The sequence below is a fragment of the Medicago truncatula genome, chromosome 7, assembly GCF_003473485.1.
Source record: "Medicago truncatula cultivar Jemalong A17 chromosome 7, MtrunA17r5.0-ANR, whole genome shotgun sequence".
NCBI classification, from domain to species: domain Eukaryota; kingdom Viridiplantae; phylum Streptophyta; class Magnoliopsida; order Fabales; family Fabaceae; genus Medicago; species Medicago truncatula.
Window position 1 is genome coordinate 10602085 of NC_053048.1, and position 25684 is coordinate 10627768.

A 25684-nucleotide genomic window follows, 5' to 3' on the forward strand; every position below is an offset into this window, starting at 1 on the left:
TTATGTTAATCTGAAAAACATATGAGCTCCTTCCTGTTCTTTTATTCGGAAATTTACAATTGAGTTTTCCGTTAAATTAACACATCGGAAAAGATTTAGGGTGTGTTTGGATTGAAGATTTAGGAGGGGAGGATTTACTTTTCTTTTTTAAATTTCAGACTATATAACATATTTTTCTAAAATAAATCCAGTGTTTCTAAAATAAACCCAGTGTGATTGAAGTATTATATAATCGTTTATCTTGTTAATATGTTAAATTTTTAAAAAACATTTCATAGTGTCCGTATTTTAAAAATGAAAAATAAATCACCCTCTCCCTTCCCCTCCTAAACCTTCCATCCAAACACGCCCTTAAGAAGTTTTTCTATTTTTAAAATTAACCGAACCGAATATGTTTATTATAGTTTTCTGGAAAATACCTATACGGGGTGAAGTTGTTAAACTAATTTTTTTTTTAATGTAAGGGTGAAAATTTATCGTGTAAAAATTAAAGGGTTATGCTAACAAGTGCGGGCACATGTTAAGGTTTCAAAAGAATAAATAATTTATAAATTTTAAGTACAAAATGTTCATTTTTAAAATTTCAATGCGTTGATTACACAATTTCCAAAAAATTGTTTTTTCTTTTGACTTTTAAAGAAGTATTTCAAAGACATTTGTTAACATTTCCCTAAATTAAATTATAAAAAGGACAGTTTTTTGAATTATCAATTTTTTTTTTTGACACAAAATTATCAATGATTTGTTTGGGTACAAACATACGAGTATAGGGCATAATTTTTATAAAAAAAAAAAATGAAAGTTATACAACAATATATAAAGAAGTTTGTACCGAACAAAAAGTTTCCATTAATGTTATTTTTAAGCGTTGGCTATCTTAATCCGTTTTAACACATTTAATAATTTTTTTTAAGGACATTTAATAATTTTCTTATTTTTGGTTTGAAATTTCAATGTATTGATTACACAAATTCCAAAAAAATGTTTCTTCTTTTGACTTCTAAACAAAGCACTTCAAAGTTATTCCCTCCGTCCCAAATTGTATGTCGCTTTAAGGAAAAAAACTTGTCCCAAATTATATTTCGTTTTACAATACCAATGTAACATTAATGTTACTTTTCCTATTATAACCTTAACTATTTATTACTCTCTCTTCTTTCAATTTTTTCATTTATCTTTCCCCTATTATTTATTTATTAAGGATAATTTTGTAAAACAACTCATAATATCTCTTTTCCGCACAAGATTAATTACATTTTTTAATATGTGTGAAATACCCAAAACGTCATACAATTTGAGATGGAGGAAGTGTTTATTAACATTTTCCTAAATTACATTATAAAAAGAACATTTTTTAGAATTATCAATGATTTATTTTTTGACACAGAATTATCAGTGATTTGTTTGGTTGAAGGTACAAACGTACGAGTACAGAGCATAATTTTAAAAAAAGAATATGAAAGTTATACACAAAAATTTTCCACTAATGTTATTATTTTTAATCGTTGGCTATCTTGCTCTGTTTTAACACATTTAATTTTCTTTATTTATTTCCTTCAAAAAAACACATTTAATAATTTTCCTATTTTTGGTTGCATGATTATTTGACTTACTAAGTTATCATTACTTATTTAAGGTTTCATTAAATCTCGGTCAAATTATCAAAAATGGATTGGTCCTAGAAGTAAGGGACATGAATTCCTTAACCATATGGCAAAGATTCAATTTCTATTTCTGTGAACTTAACTCAGTTAATATGGACAAGGCATAAAATATGTAAGGTTCGGGTTCAAAACCTAACCACCACTAAAAAAAGAGATTCAATTTCTAACTCGTGTGTATGGTAAAAATTTGGTTTAGAAGGAATAACCTATCTTATCTTATGTATCCCACAAATACTCTAATGGAGAGCAGTCTTTTTTTATTTTTTAAACATGGAGATTAGTCCTTGTTAGAAACTTCATATCATCACAATAACCGGAAGAAGAAAAAAAAATCTGCGTCCAATTAATTGTTTGCAATAACAATCATAGCCTTTATTATAATCGATAGACATGAGTTGTAATTATCTTTTTAAAAAAAATGGCAATTTAATTTTTTTTATCATCATTAAAAAAATCCAATTTTGAGAACAATTTTTTTATTTTTTTAGAGAGCCCAATTTGTTTTATCGAAATAAATATTTGTTTGCAAAAATATTCTATTTGTTTTTTTTTGCTTTCGCACCGGTTTCCGATCCACCAAAGGTGAGCGACTAATCTGCTTATGCATAGAGGCATACGCACTGACCAAGTGTTATTCCCCCTGGGAATCGAACCCGGTATTCCCCGGGTACGTAAATATCCTATTTGTTTTATCGACAAAAAAATTTGTATGAAAATTATATAAACAATTTAAATGATAGGTTATTTTAATGCATTTATATATATGCATGATTTTATAATTTTCCATTAAAGCCATTTGATGGAGATTTTCCAGGAAATGCGCCTATGCAATGCAAAGTTAGTAAAGCTAAGTCATTAAAGTCGATAAATATGGTGAAGCATTTAAGTTTAAAAACAACCATATATATCTCAATAAATAATGTTACATAAATAGGTTAATTAGGATGAATATGGTGATAGTAATCTTGTAAAAGCCAATATCAATATGGTTAGAGTCTTGTAAAAAAAAAAAAAAATCAATATGGTTAAGGCATTTTTTTTTTTTTCTTTGATAGATAGACGAAATAGAAAAAGTGAAAAACCATAATAAATTTACATATATAAAGTGGAGGTGTCAGAGTTCGAATTCCGGTGATAATGTCTGAACGAACAATTTCGACATTTTTATCAATAGTGGTAGGACTTATGAGACTAATTAGAGTAGTCAAAAATGGGCCGGACTAATGGGCCAGCCCATTAGCCCACAATTTTGGGTCAGGAAGGGCCTAAAAAACTAGCCCAAAACATAATCGGGACTTTTTTGCCCAAGCCTATTTGGCCCATACGAATTTGGGCCAGGCCGGGCTGGCCCATGGGGTTCGGGCCGGTCCATTATTACTATTTAATTTGATTTTTGTTAACAAAATAGTATATTTTTCAAAAAAATTACAAACTATTTTAAAATTTATTAAAAAAATATTTAAATAAATAAAAATGAATGAATTTAGCTTAAAGTTTTAAAATTTTAAAGTTTATAAATTATTAATTTGATTTAATTGAATGAATAATCTAGAGTTTCATTAATATTCAATGTTAATATAAAAATTATTTACGCTCTTATGTCCATCTAATCATATTTTAGCAAAAAAATAGTGGTGAGTGACTAATATATTAAAAATACATAAAAAATAGTGAATAAATTTGAAAAATAAAAAAAAAGGCTTAATTGCACTTTTGGACCCCTATCTTTTCAAAAGTTGCAGTTATGAACCCCTAACTAATTTAAATACAAAACAGTCCCCTATGTTTTGATTCTTTGACAGTTTTGGCCCCCCAAGGCAAAATAAAAATAAAAAATTTGACACGTGGCACCTCACTTAGGGTGCCACGTCAGCGTTGACCGAGTCAACACTAGACTGTGGGGTTCAAAACTGCCAAAAAATCAAAATATAAGGGGCTGTTTTGTATTTAAATTAGTTAAGGGTCCATAACCGCAACTTTTGAAAAGATAGGGGTCCAAAAGTGCAATTAAGCCAAAAAACAAGGGCCGGACTGTCCCATGGCCACATAGGCCGGGCCGCGCCCTAAAATATGCTACCCAATTATAAATGGGCTGAGTTGGACCGACCCATTTATATAGTGGGGCCTTTCAAGCCCGGGCCAACCCATTTTACACCTCTACTTGTGAGATGCAACAGGGAGCAAACAACCATTTACTATGCACGATAAGCTGTATAGTAATATAATATAGATAGATGGACCAAAACTACATTTAATAAAAGAAATTCTAGTTGCTCAAAAAAAAAAAAACTACTTATGATAAAGATAACTTTATTTAAAATATAATAGAGTTGTAAACTAATATATATATAAAATTAAATATATTAATACAACTAATATATTATACAATATATAAATATTAGTTTACTTGTCAAAAAAATATATATATATTAGTTTAATAAACTTCAAATATTAAAAAAAATTGTAACGAACTTAATCATTATTCTCCACAGTAAAACAAATTACTTTTATCTTTTAGAGAGCCCAATTTGTTTTTCCTTATCCTTTATCTTTAAAAAAATATAATGGGTGGGAGTGAATACAAAATTGGAAAAAAAGTGCAACTGATATGAGTACTTCCATTTTTTTCCTTTATTCTTTAAAAAAACATAACAAACTAGATCGAGCATATCTATAATATATATAGCAAATAGAAAATTTTGGGCTAATTTTTTCATCATCTCAATTATACCTTTAAATAACCTTTTTTAAAATAAAAGTTGTTGTTTGTGTCATTAAAAAGAAGAATTTATATTACATTTTTCTCTTTATATTTTTTGTTGTATTTTAAAAGCAATAAAACTATATGTTAGTTTGATTTGTTATAATTTTAAAGTTACAAACATTTATATTTTTACTTTTACGTGCACGTCTTTTTGTTAATGAATGATAAATATAGCAGTTCACGTGCCCTTCTTTTTGCCGGTGAATGATAAAGATACCAGTATCTAAAATACAATAGAATGCATATCGAAAATACAAAAAAAAAAAAATTATAATAAGAAATTACGTTTGAATAGAATGCATATCAATGTTTTAGCAAACCTTCATTGATCTTTTGTCAAAAAAAAAAAAAAAAAAACCTTCATTGATCTATTATTTTTTATGAACATCAAGGTTCAAATAACCGTTACCGATTAGGTTAGTGTCCTATTTAAAAATTATGACATTTTAATCGGTTCACCTAGGATTCATGTATATTAATGATTTTTTTTAAGGAATATATTAATGATTTGTTTATACTTAAACAAATGTCACTATACTCCACACTACAAAAAAAAAAAAATGTCACTATACTCCGATATTAGCTGGCTAATATAATTTCATTCCATAACTAAAGCATATATTTTTTGTTTTTTCACGGGATATCTCAAGCCTATCTTTTTTGTTACAAAGTACTAAACTGTTACAAATAAATAAGATAAAGACCTGAAGTAATTTTGCCTATATATATAACCATCCATCTCTAGGGCATCTCCCATTCCATATGTCAGCCTCTCTTCCAACAAATCGCTTTTCCAAAAGCATCCACAATCAAACAATGAGTCGGAAAGAATTGTCAAAGATTTCACCGTCGCCGGTTTCATTGGCCACTCTCCTTGACCGTGAGCTTCGAGAAGAGAAAGGTGAAAAAAGGTTTGTTAAGTATGGAGAAGAAAGCATGACCAAGAAAGGAGAAGATTATGGTCTGATCAAAACATGTTGCCACCGGGTTCCCGGGGATCCATCAACTGCGTTTTCGGTCTTTGCAATTTTTGATGGGCATAGCGGTATATCAGCCGCAGTTTATGCAAAAGAAAACTTGCTAAATAATGTTTTGAAGGAAATACCGAAAGATATTATCAGCAGCAGCAGGGATGCTTGGCTACATGCCCTTCCTCGTGCTCTAGTGGCTGGTTTTGTGAAGACTGACATGGATTTTCAGAGTATCAAAGGAGAAATGTCTGGAACTACAGCTACGTTTGTTGTTGTTGATGAGAGTATTGTCACTGTTGCATCTGTTGGTGATTCGCGTTGCATATTAGTAGATAATAAAGGAGGAGGTGTAGTTTCTATTCTTACTGTTGATCACAGGCTGGAAGATAACGTGGAGGAGAGGGAGCGTGTTATTGCAAGTGGTGGTGAAGTTAAAAGACAAGATTATCGTGGTGGCCCTCTTCGCGTCTGGCCTGGTGGATTATGTCTATCTAGATCAATAGGAGACGCAGATCTAGGGAAATATATTGTTCCAATACCACATGTTAAGCAAGTCAAACTACTTTCCAATGGTGGCAATGGAAGGCTTATCATAGCCTCTGATGGTGTTTGGGATGCTTTATCGAATGAAATGGCAGCAGCAGCATGTCGGGGTGTAGCTGCAGAATTTGCTGCAAAGCTAGTGGTTGAGGAAGCTATAATATCTAAAGGCTTGAGAGATGATACATCATGCATTGTTGTAGATATTCCTTCTGATCACCTCCCTGTATTACAACGAAATTCAACTACACAAAAGAAATTACATAATCTTCTAAAACCGCTTCTTTTTCCTTTTCGAAAGAAATCTAAGAAGAACTCTACAAACAAAGCTACCAGCAAGGTTGGTGTTGTTGTGGAAGATTTATTTGAAGAGGGTTCTGTGTTTATAGAAAGGTTTGGCAATGATTTTTCACTTAATAACAACTCTGATCAGATTTTCAGCTGTGCGATTTGCCAAGTGGATCAACGCCCTGGAAATGGTATATCAAGACCGTTGAATTCTCCATTGGAAGTCCCATTTTTCTGCACAAACTGTCGGAAGAAAAAAGTTATAATGGAAGGAAAGAGGCCAATGGTCTATCAGTAGTTATATACTATTATGAATTGACTTCAATTTTGCATTGTTTAATTTTTCATGGATTTTGAATCGTATGTTGGTTGAGTACCTCTTGTATTCCTATTCTTTATTGAAATTCTTCTTGATTTAATAATTGATATTTGTATACTTTTATCTGACAGTGATAGCATGGTTGATTTTACAATTTCGGCGGTCATTATTATATGTGCAAGATAGGTCTTTTAACTGTTTTGCATTTTGTTACAAATTTGATTCTGGCTTTTACTCAGATGTTAGAGTTTAGACTAACTGATATAGCAAATAGCCAAATTATTGATGGCAACACATTCAAATCCTAGCCTATTAGGATTGCATAGAGCTTTCGTTTTTTGTTATAAACTGATATCCTTCGTGCATAATTACGGAGACTACTCCCACGACTCTTGTGCGACCAATATCGGTGGAAAACTCTCCCTAAGAGGACCACATAGAACTCTGTTAAGTAAAATTTTAAAAACATTTCATTATTTCATAGATATAAAGCTTATGTCAAACACGCCATATATCTTTGCAATGTGACAGCTCCATAGTTGTCTTGAAAACACAAAACCTTAGGTTAATTTTGTATGTACAAATAACTTACAGAGTTCTACAGACATCTAATAGAGTTCTACTACCAACACTCACTATAGGTAGAGATTAAACTTGAGTATAAAACCTTAAAACATTAAAAGTCATAAAACATATACAAGTTACCGTCTCAATCCACGAGCATAATGGAGACATCCGAAATTTGAAAATTGCAGTAGAAACCCAAAACCCCCTTCCCTGGGTCAGAAAACGTTACAATATTCGCCATTGATTAAATGAACATTCCTGAAAAGATTAAGGGAAAAAAATCTACCAGAAACTTATGTCAACTAATTAATTTTGCAATGTGATCGAGATTCAAACCCTTTTTCCCAGCAGAGAAAAGTTTGTGAGTTTAGAGTACCTAGTGAGACTACAAGAATTAAAACAGGAAAGGAAACAATAACCGCACAGTAGCAGAACTGGAAAAATGACATCCAGACGGACCACTTATCTGCTTCAGCTGGACTCCTTGAGCTTATCAAGGGCTCCCCTTTAAATGGCAAAGACTTCATTACCATGACAACATCTTGATTTCATCCACAATATCCTTACAATCTCTAGCCAAATTGTTGATGATTTTTCGCATTTCTAGCCTTCCAAAGAACCAAAATAACGGAGTGCCAAATTAACCAATAACCCCTCTTTATCTTCAAATTTCTACCTTCACAACTGAATGTTTCCAGTTGCAAAAAAAATATTAATTGGGGTTTCCTCCCTCCCAACACATAAAACACAATATGTCGATGTGTTTTGTTGAATGACATGTCGCACCGCTAAATTATATCTAGTTGGAATTCGATCCAAAAGGAGTTTCCAAGAAAAGGCAATAACTCTGGAATGAGCTGGAGTTTCCCACAAGTTATCAAAAACTCTTCCACTTCCATCTTCCAATTCCATATTCCACTTCCCCCCTACTATTCTGCCGTACTAACAACATATCAAACAAGACATACGCCATCTTCACTGAAAATTCTCCACTGTTATCTGCTCCAATAAGATCATCAAGCAAAGACCTCTCCCATACCAATCAAACAAGATTCTATTCCAAATAAACCTCCATCTCCAAACTCCAACACTTTCCTGAAAATCCAAACACAATCATAACGACAAGTTTTGAGGATTTTTATCTGTAGCTAACCACAAGGGAATACTGCAAGCACAATCTGTATGATATTTGTTCTAAGCGGTTATACTCTTAATCAGAAACAACACTTAATATTCAAATCACAGTAAAAAAGAATTAAACTGTGCTTCTAAATTAATACCTTTCATCATTAATACTTGATACTTCTCTTACTGTAAGAATATACTCTAGAGAGGTATTGGTCAAAATCATTCCAATAATAGGGATGTAGACATGTAGTGTAACTATGCTGACAAAATGCTTTTCCCACATACTGATATACTTCAGTGCAATATTTATGCTAAGCATTTTTTATAGCTACTCTTTCGCTAAATATAAATTTTTATCAAGTAAAATTCTTTGATAGTTTAGCATCGTATGCATGACGTTTAGTGAATCAAAAGTTCTTGGTCTTTAAAAAAGGTCTTTATCTACAATTTACGACTCCTTTACATCGTATGTTAGAACTTTAAAAGGTCTTGATCTACAACTTTTGCTAATTCTTTGTGTAATTGTCTAACTCAGTATTCATATGAATTGCGTGTATAAAAATTAAAAGCACCAACTCAATTCTTATATGACTTAAATACAGTTTTGACCCCCTATGTTTCACAATCTGGCGATTTTGGTCCCTATATAAAACAATAACAATTTTAACCCTTAAGTGCAAAAGAAAAAAACTAGCAAATACAGGCATTTCACAGTCCATGTAAATTAATAGTTTAAAATTTTTCAAACATTCTAGAGAAGTAACATATGGTAGTTGTTCAAACTGCTTCCTTTCGTTTGATTCCCGATAGGACAAGGAAAGATTGACAGATGCAAGTTTACAGAAAGGGAATACAATAATACTGTGATTTCAGGTAAGAGCAAAATTGTAACGGAAAGTGTTAAATCACAAAAATGAACAAGCCAAAATATGGTGGCAGCCAATAATATTTCCATGTTCAATGCAGAAACCAACAAGCAATCAAATAATGAAGGAAACAGCAATATTTACGATGGAAAATATGTTTCAAACAAAATTTGAAATCCAGAATTATCTCACCGGAATGCGATTAAAAGCTTTTTCCCTGCACTAATATCAAGTTTCTAATTTATAATCAAAATATTTTTGACTCCCTTCATCTGCAAGTCTAGATGCTTCATTTATGTTCTTCAAGTGCATTACTCAATGCAAACTGCAGAAGAATTTAATCTATCTACAGGAGACTTTTTTTTTTTTTTTTTTTTAAAGAAGAAACTCATTGTATTTCATTAGCTAAAATGTGTCTAATACACGAGGGTACATCATCTATAACATGGGATCTAGGATTAAATGGGGTTGTTGAGCTAACTCATGAGCGACCTCATTCGTTTGCCTCCTATTAAACTCGACATGAGAGTTGTTTAAACAATTAAGTAACAATTGTCTACAAGCATATACGATACAACTAAACTAACTACTATCATCTATATCTGAATTTACATAATCAACAACCCTTTTAGAATCAAGAGCAAAATCGACATTGTCGAACTGGAGATCCAACACCCATTCCAAAGTTGTACGTATCCCGACAACCTCCACCACATCTATGTCACACAGGGAATCAAACCAGTCTTTTTTTGCAAGAGCAAAATCACCAGAATCATCTCTAAGGCACATTCCCAAACGAACCCTATTAAGAGAGGTGGAAAAGGATGCATCAATGTTACATTTGTACCTGCCATTTGCCGATTTCTTCCATGCTTCCTCTTCTTGCATCATGGGACGCTGCTAGACCTTGTTTGACCTTTCAGAGCTACGAGACCTAATTGTTTGAGCCACTCTAAAATCATCAAGTAAGTGGATTGCATTTTGAACTACTTGCGAGCTGGAATCATTCTGTTGTTGCCAAAGTTTCAGGTTACATCCCTTGGAAAGACTCCACATGACCGTGACCCCGTGGCCATGAGCTCACATTGATTTGAAGAAAATTACTGCAAAAGAGTGAAAAAAAGTGCATTTATATTACAATCTTGACGCAGAACCCTATTAATTTTGTCTCATAAATTTACATCACGCATTTCTTGAACAACTTTAGGACATTCTAAAGGACATGAATATTTTTTTCATAACTGCTATTACTAAGTACAAAATCAAGTGGGCAAGAAACACGTTTGCTGCTAATTAGGTGAGCAAGTGATGGAAAACAATAATGACACACGCGCCATAGAAAATTCTTAACTTTGGGACACACTTTTAACTTCCATATCAATTTCCACAGGCCAAGTACATTCAGATGAGAATTATCTGCAATTTCAAACACACATATTCTATTGGCACTACATACAGAACACTTACCACTCTTCTCCCCCTTCCAACTCAATTTATCTTCCATATCAAGAGGTTGGCGAAGAGTATTAAGAATTAGTTGTGTAGTAGTCACATCAAAAAGATTATAAATTGAGGGAACTTTCCAAACCTTCAAAGATTAATCAATAAAATAACATAACTTCACTTGCAACAAAAGCTCAAATATTGGGTTATCCGTTGACAAAGACAGACCATCTGTAGGCCACGGAGTACCTAAAAAGGTATGTTACCACCATGACCCCACCAAAAAGCATTTATCATTTTCTCAATGGCATCAATTAGCTTATTAGGGAGTAAAAATAGAATCATGATATAAGATATGATAGATTGGAGTACCAATCTGCCAGCTTTGGATAAGCACTTACTACTCTAACTATTAATTTTGTGCCAAATGCGATGAAGCCAAATGTCGCCTCTTTGCTTTAATTCTACCCACCATAGACGTAAGAACAAGGTATTTGCCAGTTCCCATTAGTGCTCTGACTCCAAGGATATTGGTGATGGCATCCTTTATAGGAGAGGGAACAACATTAATTGCTAAAGAAAACATCAATTCAATCATTAATTTGACCTTTATTTTCTCTCTTCTCTATAAAAATCTATTTTTTTGAGAAGCTACTCCTAACAGCTTCTCGTTTAAAGCTGTTTTAAGATTTTTTATTTTTATTTTCATTTTTTAAAAATCTGTAATAAACATATGCAATACTTTTAAAAGTGGTTAATTTTTTGTTAATTTTTTTTTTTATAGAACAAACAGGATATTAGGCGCTAATATAATTAATAACTACAACTGTAGTAGTATCATTGCTAAAATTGAACTTAGACTATATTCAATCCTCGTAAACTTAGCTCAGTTGGTGTGAACAATGCATAATATATGCAAGGTCCAGGTTCAAACCTCGGCCACCATAAAAAAAAAAAAAAAAAAAAAAAAGACAGTTTTTCAAGTAAATAGATTGAAATAAAGAAATGAGGAATGCGAATTAAAGGAGCTGATATAATAAAAAATTAAACAAAACAACCATGTTTGATGCATATGATTGCCTTATTCAATTGCCGATTTACTAATCTTTATGATTTAATGTTCTATATGATTCTTTGATCATGTAAATGTGCCAATTGCTCCTGCGATTTCCAATAGTGTTCTTTCTAACCAGTACTCTTGTGCCAAGTCCAGTTGTCATATCCAAACCTGCGCATGTGTCAGACATTGAGAATATTTATTAAAATCTTTGGACCATTTGGAAAGACGCAACAGTTCCGTCTTCAAGTTAACTGTCTCCATTTCAAGAGAAGTGCGCACATCGGCATCTAAGGAGAATGAGAACTCATAGAATCATATGCCACGGACCCTTAGTTTTCCAGTGCTTCGATAATTTTGCGGTTATTTCTTTAGTTGTGTACAACTTGTCACCCTTGTACAAGAATAGCCGGTCATGCATATGATGCTTGCATTTCTCTAATCCCATGGCATGCATATCCTCTAAATTTTATTGATAAATTGTCCCCTCGAATTGTTGATTAAGGAAGTAGAGCACTCTTAAAAGTGGCCGCAGGTGAAAGCACCTATGAAAAAGAGCGTTGTTGTTGCAGTGCCTTTGAAGCGACACTTGGAGTTTTCGCCGCGCAAGTCCATAGGCAAGAGAACACCATTGCCGGCTAGCCGTATCTAATGACTCCCTGCCAAAACCCTGGAAAGCTACCGTGTATGTGTCCACGAGAAGTCGGAAGGAGGTGAATATTGTGAGTCAGCCTTCATAACACAACCAAATGGTGAAAACACAATTGCAATTTCACCCAATTTTCGAATTCAATGGTATAACAAACAGTTGAGGTCACTTTCACATAGCCAAGGTGGGGAGGAGCCACGAACATGAGAGAAAACAATCGTAATGGAGCAGATTGCAGCTGATCGGCCAGGAAGCCCTAGGAGGGCAAAACCTTAGCAGACATCGGTATAGACCCTATCTCAATAAAATCTTTAATATGTATTGCCCTAAATACCCTAAATGCATCTAATCTAACAATTATAAGGTATGTTAATTGTAAGGTGACATTCTCAATACGTATTGTTTTAGGTTAGTATTATTTTATTGATATTAAAATATTTTAGTTTATTTTCATTGCTGTTTTAATGGAACTAACTTTGTATTAAATTCCTCTCAAAAAAGGTTATAAAAAAGGCCCTCTTAAGGGAAAAAAAAAAAAAAAAAAACCTCTCGTAGTAACATGTTTATGGGAAAATCGAACCTTTAAAAAATTCTCAATAAATGATTGAGAAATACCAAAGCTTTATTGAAATTTAATATATACTATAGATATAGAATTGAGTGATTGAATAATTATATTCAGAAAACATGTTCACAAAAAAAAAAAAAAAAAAATCTAGATTTTAAAAGTAAAAGAGGATATTAAGAGTAAATGAAAAATTTAGTCTCTGACAATTTTCTCTCAGTCGAATTTAGTCTTTGAGAAAAAATAAATCCAAATTTATCTATGATGCTCTTTTTTTTTTAAGGTAAAAAAAAAACATCATGGATTAATTTGGTGACAAATCGATCAACCCATTATCATGAATCAATGACTTATTTATCCGTGGTATTAAAATGTCAATAATTCATATGAATATATATTTCATCCGTAAATTGAGTCAAGAGAAAATTGCAAGGGAAGAAATTAAATCTTCGCACGTATTCATACTACTTTTTTTTGTTAGTGTTACAATGTAACGAGGCAAAAGAAAAAAAGAAAAAAAAAAGACGAAATTAAGTTCCAAGTTTATCTCTCAGGATGAGAGATTCCATGTCAGGCGGAGGATGGTTCCAGTGAGCAGAGCACTTTGCATGTGATCCTTCCTTCACTATAAAATTTGCACACATATTTTGTTCCCTAAGAACATGCACCAATGTTGTGTTCCCATTTCCATGTAAAGCATCTCTAATGTGAAAAATGTCAATAGCATATATAAGTGTGCAAGGTATGATCACGACCATCAATAATCAGGTCAACTCCTTCCTAACAATCACTCTCACAAAAAATGTTGACATAGCCTTTTTTACTATAAAAATTAAGACCTATTTACATAGCACGTAACTCCGTTAATAATACATCACCTCCAATTTTATAGTGAGAGAAACCTGCTACACGTATTCATATAAAAGGGAGACATATTTCTCTTGGTGTAACTTAATTTCAATACATCCGAACAACAAACAGGGCCGTTCCTAAGAATTCGGAGGCTCGGCTCTGGGAATGAAAAGAGGCCAGTGATAAAATCAAAACGTATTTTTTTAAAAAAAAGCAATGTTCTATTTATATTTTTTAAAAGATAAATATAAGGTGCCGTATATATGTGGCACACCCAAAGGTGAAAATGACTACCGTATACATGAGAAACCCCCACTTAACACCAAAAGCAAGAGGACCTAATTCTAATAGGCGTAAAAGGCTAAAACAAGGGGACAAAAAATGGCTGGGGGTATTAAAAAATATTGGAGGGCAGTAGTACTAGTGGGTATTAAAAAAAAAATTGAGGCCCATGACTGAGGGAGACCTAGCGCTGTTGAACTGTTTGCACCCCCTCAGGACCGGGCCTGACAACAAATAACACATATATCCAACCAAGAACCCAATACACTAGGCTATAACCTGGTTGGCTATTTTTCTCAGAGTATACCCTCTATTCAAATTTTCTCTATCTACAAGACTCAAACATGAGACTTTGCTTACAAAACTTGAAACTAGCTAGTTCCACTTGAACCACTATAATTGGTGTTTTCATATAATTTTTGTTTATGATAAATTACATAAATAAGGATGAATAAGTAAAATTTTAGTAACAATAAAACTGAAGGATCATTAACAAGGAAACTCCATATAAAACCTAAAGTCTTAACAATTAATCCCAATATTAAGTTGCAAAATAAAATAAAATTATCTTATAAAAAAACTTAACATTCTCAAAAGTTTACTAATAGATTGAAATCTGTTTTTGGAAGACTCGACAAAAGTTCTTCTACTTCACAACGGGCAGCAACATACAGTGCATCTGCATCCACACCCTCCACATCATCTATAAGTAAATTGATACTCACCTTTCTCAAGGCCTTCCCATGCATAAGAAAGTAGTTAATTATAGTGAACTCATTTTCAGTTCCCTTAAAGCCATTAATCTCTATCTCCTTTAGATCAAACTTCACACATTTGAAATCATTTCCAGGGCCTTTCCAATTTCTCTCTGGGATAACATTATATATAGGATCATAATCCTGCAATATAATAATACAAAACAAAATGTTCAGTGTTTTAATTTTTTTTTTCTTTTCAAAAGGCAAATAAATTAAGGGATTTAATTACATCGTTAATCAATCACAATTGTCGAATCACTATGAAAATAAATATTTTATCTTGAACGTATATTCCTTTTTTTTTAATGGGAAAATATATCTACCTTAAAAATCATATAAAGGGTGATTTGTCATAGGCAGTGTAACCCTATGAAACAAATAATCTCTAGATTATAAACCTAATATATAAAATCATTTTACTTTTACACATCAATTCAATCAAATTAACACATAATTTTACTTTATTTTGTGAAATTATATAGTCTGCAAATATCTATACAAATTAAGTTTTGTAAAAAAAAATACAAATTAAATGCATATAATAAATACATATAGATAATTAATTAAAACAAATTAATTTTTTGTAACACTTACCAAAAGATTTATTTTATCAACAATTTCAATTGTGAGACGTTCTAAGTCGGGGCAACTCTTTAGCATGAATGAGATTCCCATAAACTCAAATTTGTGCAAAGCAGTCTTCATTATCAAATGCTTCACCCTCATTTTTCGGTACAACTTTTTTCTTCGTGCTTGAGTGTAAATAACCTTAACATATCACACAAAAAACGTTAAGAAATATAAAAATAAATTATCAATTTCTAAAGTTTTTTGACCAAATCATTTTCAAAAGAAATATTTATGCAACTGTAATAATAAATATTTATTAAAAAGGTGAAAAGAGAAAAATATTATTAAAGGGACATTAATCATGATGATGATGAAAACAACACTAAAATATTTTTTCAACCCAGAATACTCTTCCTTTAAAATAAAACCATCATCTGAATTCCAGCACTTAAACAAACTCAAACTCTCCAACTTTTCACAATTGGCCAATAGTGCCTTAATAACACATAGCTTCACTTTCATTCAACCCAAAGATACTTCTTTGAGGGCATGAAAATTAACCATTTCACAAGCAACAAAATTACATGCATACAATTTCAAAGATTCAAGTTCTCTATAGTCATAAACATAACTAGGCAAATCAAACAAAGCCACCAACTCATCATGAGAAAAACTATCTTTGATCCAAGTTGGATGAGTGAAATCAAGTTCCAAATACTTAACTCCATTTCTCACAGCTGACGCAACAAATTGATCTATTGATGTACAAATTAGGCAAGTGTACCAAGTGATGAGACCGTTGGGACGTTACTAACCTAATCGGTCGTCAAGATGCATCTACTGGTCACACGGTGATCCTTACGTGTGGGGTCTATACTTCTCGGTTGACTAGGTTTATCCCTCAATTGTTTGGTTGCACCTGCAGTTCACACGGTGATCCTTACGTGTGTGGTCTTAACACCTCTAAGGTAATTGAAAGCATAGGCTTTATATTGACTTTCAAAGATTTTCCCAAGGCAATGAAAGGTTCCTGTAGGCCTACCCATCTATGAATCTTTGGACACTCAAAGCACACATGTAACAGCCTGATTTTCGCTAGAATTATTTTAATGGTTTTAATATGTGTTTTATGTGCTTGTTTGTAATTAATTATCATTGGGTGCGTTTTCATGGGTTTTTGTGTTGGGAGGGTAATTTAGTAATTTTTTGTGAGGATTATTTTTAGTATTTTAGTGAGAACTATTATTTTACTAAGTTACTAGTGTGGTAAATAGTTGTGAGCCGGTAAGTGACCGTTGTTAGTATTTTACCGTTAAGTGTGTAGAAACATTTTAGAATTGTGATTGGGTGGGTTAAGCCCACTAAGGCATTAGGGACGTGTGAACAAAATTTCTCCCTCTGTAACGTGTTCTAAGGCCTCTTGAATCTTCATTCTTGATCTTCCCAAAGTCTTCACTAATCTTCAGATGTCTTGTTTTGCCGATATGCATGATTTCTTCATGAATTACATCAAAAACATCCTAGAATTGATATGTTTCGGGAAAAATAGAACTACAGGCTCGAATATAGAAAACATTACAAATGTCCCAAAATGATAAGCAATTGATCTAATACTCCTCTTTTCTACTTGTAAAACATACTGAAAATGACTGAAAAACATGCTAAGAATAACGTAAGATGACATGTCATCACGAGGCCATAGAGAAACATACTGATACCAAGAAGACTTGAAGACTATCAGCTAACTCCTGATGATGAAGTAGGAAGTGATGGTGAGCTGGTACACTTTGCAATGTTAGCAGATTTTGAGCAAGTAGATTAGAAAGTTGCAATGTGTGATAAAGCATGGAAATAAGATATGATAGATGAACTAATGTCTATTGAGAAGAATCAAACATGGAACTAATCAAGCTTCCTGGTGGAAAGAAAGCAATTGATTTCAAATGGGTTTTTAAGCTGAAATTGAACCTTGAAGGGAAGATTGTGAAGCACAAAGCCAGGCTTGTAGCTAAAGAATTCTTATGGAAGGAAGGATTTAACTATACTAAAGTTTTCTCACCAGTTGCATGACATGAAACCATCAGGTTAGTCATTGTAGTATAGCAACAAGCAAAGCATGGCTACTATATCACTTAGATGTAAAATCAGCCTTTCTGAATCAAAGGGAAAGAAGATAGAGTGTTCAAACTAAACAAGGCTCTATATAGCTTGAAATGAGAACCTAGGGCCTAGAATAAAAAAATTGACAAATGCTTTAAGAAAGAAGGATTTAAGAAATGCATTGTTGAGCATGGAGTGTATGTAAAAGGAAGAGAAGAGACTAGTTTACTTATCGTATGCTTGTATGTGGATGATTTTATGTTGACTGGAAGATAAATTCAAGATATTGAAGAGTTTAAATCAGTCATGAAGTCAGAATTTGAAATGATTGGTCTAGGAAAGCTTGCATATTTCTTAGGAATAGAGATTCTCAGAACCTCAAAAGGCTTGATACTTCATCAGACCAAGTATGCTACTGAGATCCTGAAGAGGTTCAATATGTTGGATTGCAATTCAGCTACCACTAACATATTAATATCATAAATGAAGTGAAAGAAAAAGAAGAAAGTGTTGATCCAACACTATTCATGAAGCTTATTGAATCGCTAAGGTATCTATGTCAAAGCAGACCGAATATTCGCTATTCAGTTGAAATGGTGACCAAGTTCATGAGTAATCATCTTAAGTCGTTAAAAGAATACCGAGGTACATAAATGGGACACTACATCATGGCATCCTATTTTCTACTGGAGAAAGATTTGAGCAACTCAACATGATAGGTTACTCATATGCTAATAGTTTTTGTGTTCATATTACAAGGAGCCCTTATTTCTTGGTCATTTAAGAAGTAGTCATTTGTGGCTCTCTCAAGTTCTGAGGCTGAGTATGTGCTGGAAGATCTCATGATTAAGCTGAAACAGACTGTCAAATTGTTGATTGATAACAAGTCAACAATTAACCTTGCTAAGAACCCCCATTGCTTATGGGAAGTTGAAACACATCGAAACCAGATTCCACTACCTAAGAGACCAGGTGAATAAATGCAAGGTAATTGTTGTACACTGCTCAACAAATGATCAGATAGCTGTTGTCTTCACAAAACTAGTCAAGAGTGCTCAACTTCAGAAGTTAAATAGAGAATTGCAAGTTGTTTCCTTTGAGTTTGAATCAAGGAGAGGAATGTTGAAATATAATTGCAAACTCTTGTATATGTTTTGTTTGTAATATGTTCTAGTTAGTTAGTAACGTAACCGCTTCTCTAGTTTCTAGCTAGTTAGTTAGTGGCGGAGTCAGGATTATTATAAAGTCTGAGCAAAAGAAAATTGCAACACATTTATAGGGGTTTACATAAGAAATTGCAAGCAAATATTAAAAATATCTAAAGAAATTGCCCAATTTATAAGAGTTTATATAAGAAATTCAGAGGAATTTACATAAGAAATTGCAAAAAAATTGGGCCAGAGCCCGGGCGACTATCCGGACTCGCCGAGCCTTGAAACCGCCCATGGTTAAGACCGAAGGCTTTACTTATTTTGCAAGCAATAGAAAACAAGTTGTATATATACATGATTCATGTAAATAAAGCCTAAGCCTCTTTCTAATAATTTCATCTCTTTCTCTCATATTTTAACTATCACCATTCTCCTTCGATTACACAAAACCAATATCAATTTGTTCACCAACATCCATAAACCCCTCCATCTTAAGAACATGACTCATACTAAAACGTTGAAAGAATTGTAGTCCCACATCATGAGTAAACCTCCTAAGCCACCAACAGAAGATATAAAATAATAACTAAAACTTTGGACCCGTAGAAGATTATACAAACATATTGGTTCACGACCTCCACCTTATTTTATTGTTTTTATGCAACCATGGGACAGTTTTTTTCTATGTAATCAACAATTGTATTCCTTTTTACATTACCTGATTGCATGTCGGCCGTAGCAATTTAATTATTGAATAAACTAAATAAAGAATTTAAAAACAATAATACTTCCAAAAAAAAAAAAACATATTTTAACGGCTCAAAAGTCTACATCATTGAATGAAAAGGTGTCACAAGTTGAGGTTTGAATTAGTCCATAATTAATTGTAAAATCAACCGTGTGCCGAAACTCTTTACTTTGTCAAGGTAGAATTACTAGAAATCACTTAATGTTTAAATAGTTGATCATCTTTCTTGATTTATTAATTAAATGTCCGACACATCTACCTATCGATAAACTTCACAATTCATATTTAAAGACCATGTGAGAGTCAACTCAAAAAAGGCCATGCCATTCCCATCATAGTGACAGTGCATTATTAGAGTTTGTTTTCTAATCATATTACTCATTCATGAATGAGTAACATGGGTGAATTCATCACTTTCTTTCTTTCCTTTCAACCTCTCACATTCATCTTCTTCCTCCTCTTCTACATAACACTCATCGAGTTCCGACGGGTCAAAAAACTCGTCGGAACTGGTCCAACAACCTATCCTGTAATAGGTTGTTTAATATCTTTCTACAAGAATCGTTTTCGGTTGCTAGATTGGTATACCAAGCTTTTAGCCCAATCGCCAACCAATACCATATTGGTTCAACGATTAGGCGCACGTAGAACCATTGTAACGGCAAATCAACACAACGTCGAATATGTGCTCAAGACCAATTTCAAAAACTTCCCCAAAGGGAAGCCTTTTAGGGAGATCCTTAGTGATTTCCTTGGAAAAGGTATATTCAATGTGGACGACGATTTATGGATGATACAGCGAAAACTCGCAAGTCATGAGTTTTCGCTGAGATCCATAAATGAGTTCATCATGCACACGTTGGAGGAAGAAGTCAAAGGGAAGCTAATTCCATTAATGGATTCACTATCAATAGAGAACAAAGTAGTTGACTTTCAAGAGTTGTTGGGGAGATTCTCTTTCAATGTGGTTTGCAAATTCACATTGGGGATTGATGATGATGATGATAATAGATGTTGCTTGGATCCTTGTTTTCCAATTTCACCGCTGGCGAAGGCTTTCGATGTGGCGGCCGAGATTTCGGCGAGGCGTGGAGCAGCACCTTTGTTTTTGGTGTGGAGAGTGAAGAAGTGGCTTGGAGTTGGATCGGAAAGGAGGCTTAGAGATGCAGTTAAGGAGGTTAAGATACTTGTCATGGAAATGATTTTAGAAAGGAAGAAGATGATGAATGTAAAAGGAGAGGAGCTTGTTGGTGGTCAAGATCTCTTGTCACGTCTTATTTCTTCAGGTTGGTGAACATTAATTTTTTTTTGGTTTAAATATGTGTTTATCCTTGCACTTTCATCAGATTTTGACATTGGTCCCTACAGTTTTTTTTGTTTGGAATTGGTCCCTGTACTTTGTAAAAATATTGGTATTCGTCCCTCTATTAACTTTCTGTTAAAAAAAACACAAAACTATTGGTATTGGTCCCTGCACTTTGTAAAAATATTGGTATTGGTCCCTGCACCTTGTAAAAATATTGATATTGGTGCCACGTGGCGTGAAATGATTGGGCCACGTGGCACTCCGTTGGTTTTGTGTTTTTTTTTTAACAGAAAGTTAACAGAGAGATCAATACCAATATTTTTACAAAGTGCAGGGACCAATGCCAAACAAAAAAAAGTGCAGGGACCAATGCCAAAATCTGATGAAAGTGCAGGGACCAATGACACATTTAAACCATTTTTTTTTCCTATCAAATAGTTTATTGGTTAGAAATTCATATTTTTATAGTGAATAAGTGTCGCGGTTTGAACTCTGGCAATATATATTATGCAAACCTTCCTAAGCTAAGCTGACGGCCGGTTGGTGAACATTTTCCAATAGTTCTTTGTTTAGTAGCTTTTTTTTTTCTCTATCTTTTTAATGGGATTAAATATCATTAAAAAAAATTATCTATTAAATAAAATGAATTATGATTTTATATGTGAAATATTTTTCTTGTAGGGCATGAGGAAGAAGTAATTAGGGACATGGTGATAAGCTTCATTATGGCAGGGAGGGACACAACATCATCAGCATTAACATGGTTCTTTTGGTTACTATCACGTTATTCAGATATTGAGCACAAGATATTGAAAGAGTCAGAAAACAAATTAAACAATGAAACATTGGATTATGAATCATTGAAGAATATGAATTTTTTAAAGGCATGTCTATGTGAATCTATGAGGTTATATCCACCAATAGCATGGGATTCAAAACATGCCACATGTGATGATGTGTTACCAGATGGAACTTTGGTAAAATGTGGAGATAGAGTGACTTATTTTCCATATGGAATGGGAAGAATGGAAAATTTATGGGGAAAAGATTGGTTTGAATTTAGACCAGATCGTTGGTTTGTTGAATTGAACAATGAAATAATATTGAGTGAGGTTTGTCCTTATAAGTTTCCTATTTTTCAGGCTGGTCCAAGGGTGTGTCTTGGAAAAGAAATGGCTTTTATTCAAATGAAATATGTGGTGGCTTCAATTCTTAGGAGATTTAGGATTAAAATAGTTAGTGATAAGAAGCCTATATTCGTGCCACTTCTTACGGCGCACATGGCCGGCGGCTTAAAAGTATTGGTTTCTAAGAGAATGCAACTTTAACTCATTTTTTTACTACCAACATGGACCAATCAAGTTATGTGATGAGAGGTTCAAGCTTAGTGATGAGAGGTTTGATCATATACTATGTATGAAAGAATATCAATTATTTATTAAGTTAATATATGATTTTTTAAATGAACCTAAGATATATAGTTTGTTTAATTGCTTTGGGTTTAAAAAAACATATTATATTCATTGTTATCTTTGTTTTTCTTTGAATTTTGGAGGATGAATACTTCAATTTGGGACTTTAGACGATTTTCTAAAAAATATCCGATTAGTCCTTTATTTCATTTGGCACTCATGTGCTTGGGTTATTTAGGCCGAAAGAAATGCACATGTTTTTCGTCTAAAGGATGTCTCGTTACATCAACTTATTGACAAAATTAAGTTTCAATGATAATAGTGGTTGAAAGCGAATCGCATCAATTTTGCTTTTACATATCATATGTGGTGGTTTAATCATCTACATTGTTTGGGAATCATTCTTTAACAAAGTTTGTTTGCCTCTTTTTCGATTCGTAGGGGTGTTCAAAACCGAAACAATTCAAAAGAAAAACTGCAAACCGAACTAATCCAAACCAAAACTGCAAAAAACAACATTTGGTTCGGATGTATTCGGATCATTTTTTTTTGCTCAACCGCATGGTTTGGTTCGATTTGTGGTTTTGATTTTACCAACCGAACTAAACCAAACTAAATCAAACCGCAATATAAGAAAAACACTAATTAAATATAGGCTTAATACATGCTTTGGTCCCTTAACTTATTTTTGAATTTCATTTTGATCCCTCAACTTTAAACCGTCTCAATTTGGTCTCATAACTTTGCCTCCGTTTACCTAAGCGGTCCCTTCTGTTAAAAAAACTAACAGAAGGAACCACTTAGGTAAATGGAGGCAAAGTTATGGGACCAAATTGAGATGGTTTAAAGTTAAGGGACCAAAATGAAATTCAAAAATAAGTTAAGGGACCAAAGCATGTATTAAGCCTTAAATATATATCATCTAGATCAATACTCGTAAAAATTCAATGGAAACTTTAATAAAATGACATTTTTTTTTTCTCTTGTTAAGATTCTTCATTGCTTTTTCTATAAAAAAAAAATGTATTTATGTGCTACTTGAACTCTTAGAGAATAACTAAAATTTTAGTCTTTTGTATCTCTTACAAAATATGATTACTTTTTGTCCACGTTTTAATTTTGTCTAAGTAGTTGGGAACATTGTTGGATGGAAATAAAATTCTAATATTGGATGAAATTGAAAACATTGTTGGAAATATGTTGTGTTATAGCTTTTTAAATTGATTTTAACGTTGAAAACAAAAAAAAAATATTGTCTAAAAAAACCGCATCAACCGATCCAATCCAAACCGAATTGATTTGGTTTGGTTCAGATTTTATTTTAAAAGTCAATCGAACCAAATAAAACCAAATACTTATTTATTTTGCAGTTTGGATGACTTTACCCTCAAAACCAAACCAAACTGCACCGCGAACACCCCTATTTTTCTTAGACTTTTGAAGTAATTTGAAATTTTCTTTCCTAATATTCTTTTTCCATTTCTTGTACTCGAAATAATAGCTTTTTTAATGAATAAATATAATCTATTTTAACTTCTTCAAAAAAATATATAATAATGACATGTATAATACATTTTCTTATTAGGCTTTGCCACTTCATTAATGACAAAAATCAACATTTAATTTGCCTAAAAATGTGTCTTTCATCACCTTCATCAGTAAACTCAAACAAATCGAAATCATCGTCAATAAAGTTAAAAATTTATATCATCTTAAAAAATCAAAATCATAAAATTCTCAATATATATCCTAAATTTTGGAAATCTTAAGAAATCCTAAATTTATCCTAAAATTTACCTATCCAAAAATATACACTAAACCCATAGGAACTTTGGTGTAATGGTTGCCAGTAACATCTAGAGGGCAATGAACTCATGCCTCTGAGAGATTAAGACCCCACACACATCTACCCGTGTAATTAGTAGATGTAACTTGACAACTAGTAGGTAGTAAAACCTCACGAACTCATAACTTAGATAGAAAACCCGAAAAGCTAAATAAGACTTGACTGTTAAGTAATTCTAACAAATAAATAAAAGAGATTCAAAGAATCATAACCGTCACTGACATTATGCAATCGAAAAAGGTAAATATTGCTCTGTTTCAAACAAATCAAATTGCAAAACCCCTTTACTCTTTATCTTTTTATTTTAATCGTTCCCAAATAAGTAATGTGAATCGCCTAGTTGGAACAACAATCAATGTGGATAATATATACTCTACTTGGTAAACAAGTTGATACACTTACCTAAATCCGACCATCAGGGATCAAAGTGGAGTCATAGCAAAGAATACTTATTGGAGGCATTTTGAGTGACTGCATAGTGTAGAAAGGATTGTGGTAATTCGTAAATTTAAGGAACCTTTCTAATTGACTCTTATAAACATTTTCAACATTGTAATGGATGCCCGTCGAAGAGGCATTTTCTTCTACGAAGAGAGGATGTACCCCTAGAGAGGACGAAAAAGGGAAACTTCTATAAATCAGGTGTTCTTCTTTCCCTTACTGTTTAATTTCAACAATTTTAATTTGATGTATGATAATTAATCAATTAAGTTAATTGATATATGCTTCCTGACTGAATAAATTCTAAAATCTATTTTCAAGAAGGTTGATTCATCAATTCAATCACCTTCCATACTATAAATTATCCTGTCAATTAATTCATATTAGTTGATTGCAAGCGTTGTTAGAGACAAGTGAATGAGATAACTCACATATTAGTTAAAATTGTCACATTCTTAATTCATATATCATCGAACTGATATATAATGAAATGCTATAAGTTTTTTCCCTTAAAAAAACACCAATTTTTTTGTCATACAAAAAAATATGTTTGATTGTGCTTTATTTTAAAATACTTTGTAAAATAATTATAAATAACTAATTCTTAGAACAATTCCAAAAAAACTTGCAAGGTAATATTGATTTGGAGAAAATATATATTTACGAAAAGAAATATGCATATATAAGATCTTGATTGATTTTTTTTTTTTTTTTGAGGGATCTTGACTGAATTTTTTATTAAAATATGTAACCACGATTTTATTTTATGAGAACCACTATATCTTTAAATGAAATAAAAGATGTCGAATGGTATCTAAGTAAAAGTAAATAGAGAATTCAGTAAAAAAAAAAAAAAAAAAAAACTAAATAGAGAATATTTTTTGAAGGAAAAAGTAAATAGAGTATTATATTTTCAATGCGTATAATTATTATAACTCAACAAAAAAAAAATGTGTATGCCAATGATCCAAATTGATTTATTTGAGTTTCTTCTTTTTTTAAGGAGTTTATTTGGGTTTCTTAAAAGGTTATTGAGTTTCTTAAAAAAAAAAAATGCTATTCTCCCTTCAAAAATTGCTCCCTTTCCATACAAACTGATGAAAATACTTCCACGTAACTTAAGTAACGCAAGTATTATCCATGACTTAAGTCATGTTCGCTACATTGGTACATCCCACATGAGTAACTCAGTATGTTATAACCGAGCGTGAGTTAACTCATTTAAGTTGTTATTATCCAACGTGAGTTAACTCATGTAGGTTACTTGACTCGTGGGGGCTATTTTTATCAGATCGTATGGGAGTCAGCAATTTTTTATGGAAGAAGAACAATTTTAAAAAAAAAAAAAGTTTAATTGGGTTTGTACCCAAGAAAAAGTTATGGGGCCAACTTTCTCT

At 32.5% G+C, this 25684-nt stretch overlaps 2 protein-coding genes across 2 annotated transcripts; both read left to right on the forward strand.

The window, feature by feature from the left end:
• Positions 1-5113: 5113 nt before the first annotated feature.
• Positions 5114-6601, forward strand: LOC25497831 (probable protein phosphatase 2C 5). Its single transcript, XM_013592552.3, has one exon. The coding sequence runs from the start codon at positions 5191-5193 to the stop codon at positions 6523-6525; it is 1335 nt and encodes a 444-aa protein (XP_013448006.2). The 5' UTR covers positions 5114-5190; the 3' UTR covers positions 6526-6601.
• Positions 6602-19565: 12964 nt separating this feature from the next.
• LOC25497835 (cytochrome P450 94B3) lies at positions 19566-22055 on the forward strand. The gene is made up of 2 exons (XM_013592556.3): positions 19566-20568; positions 21270-22055. Exons 1-2 carry the CDS (start codon positions 19671-19673, stop codon positions 21914-21916), a joined length of 1545 nt encoding a protein of 514 aa, XP_013448010.2. The 5' UTR covers positions 19566-19670; the 3' UTR covers positions 21917-22055.
• Positions 22056-25684: the final 3629 nt, after the last annotated feature.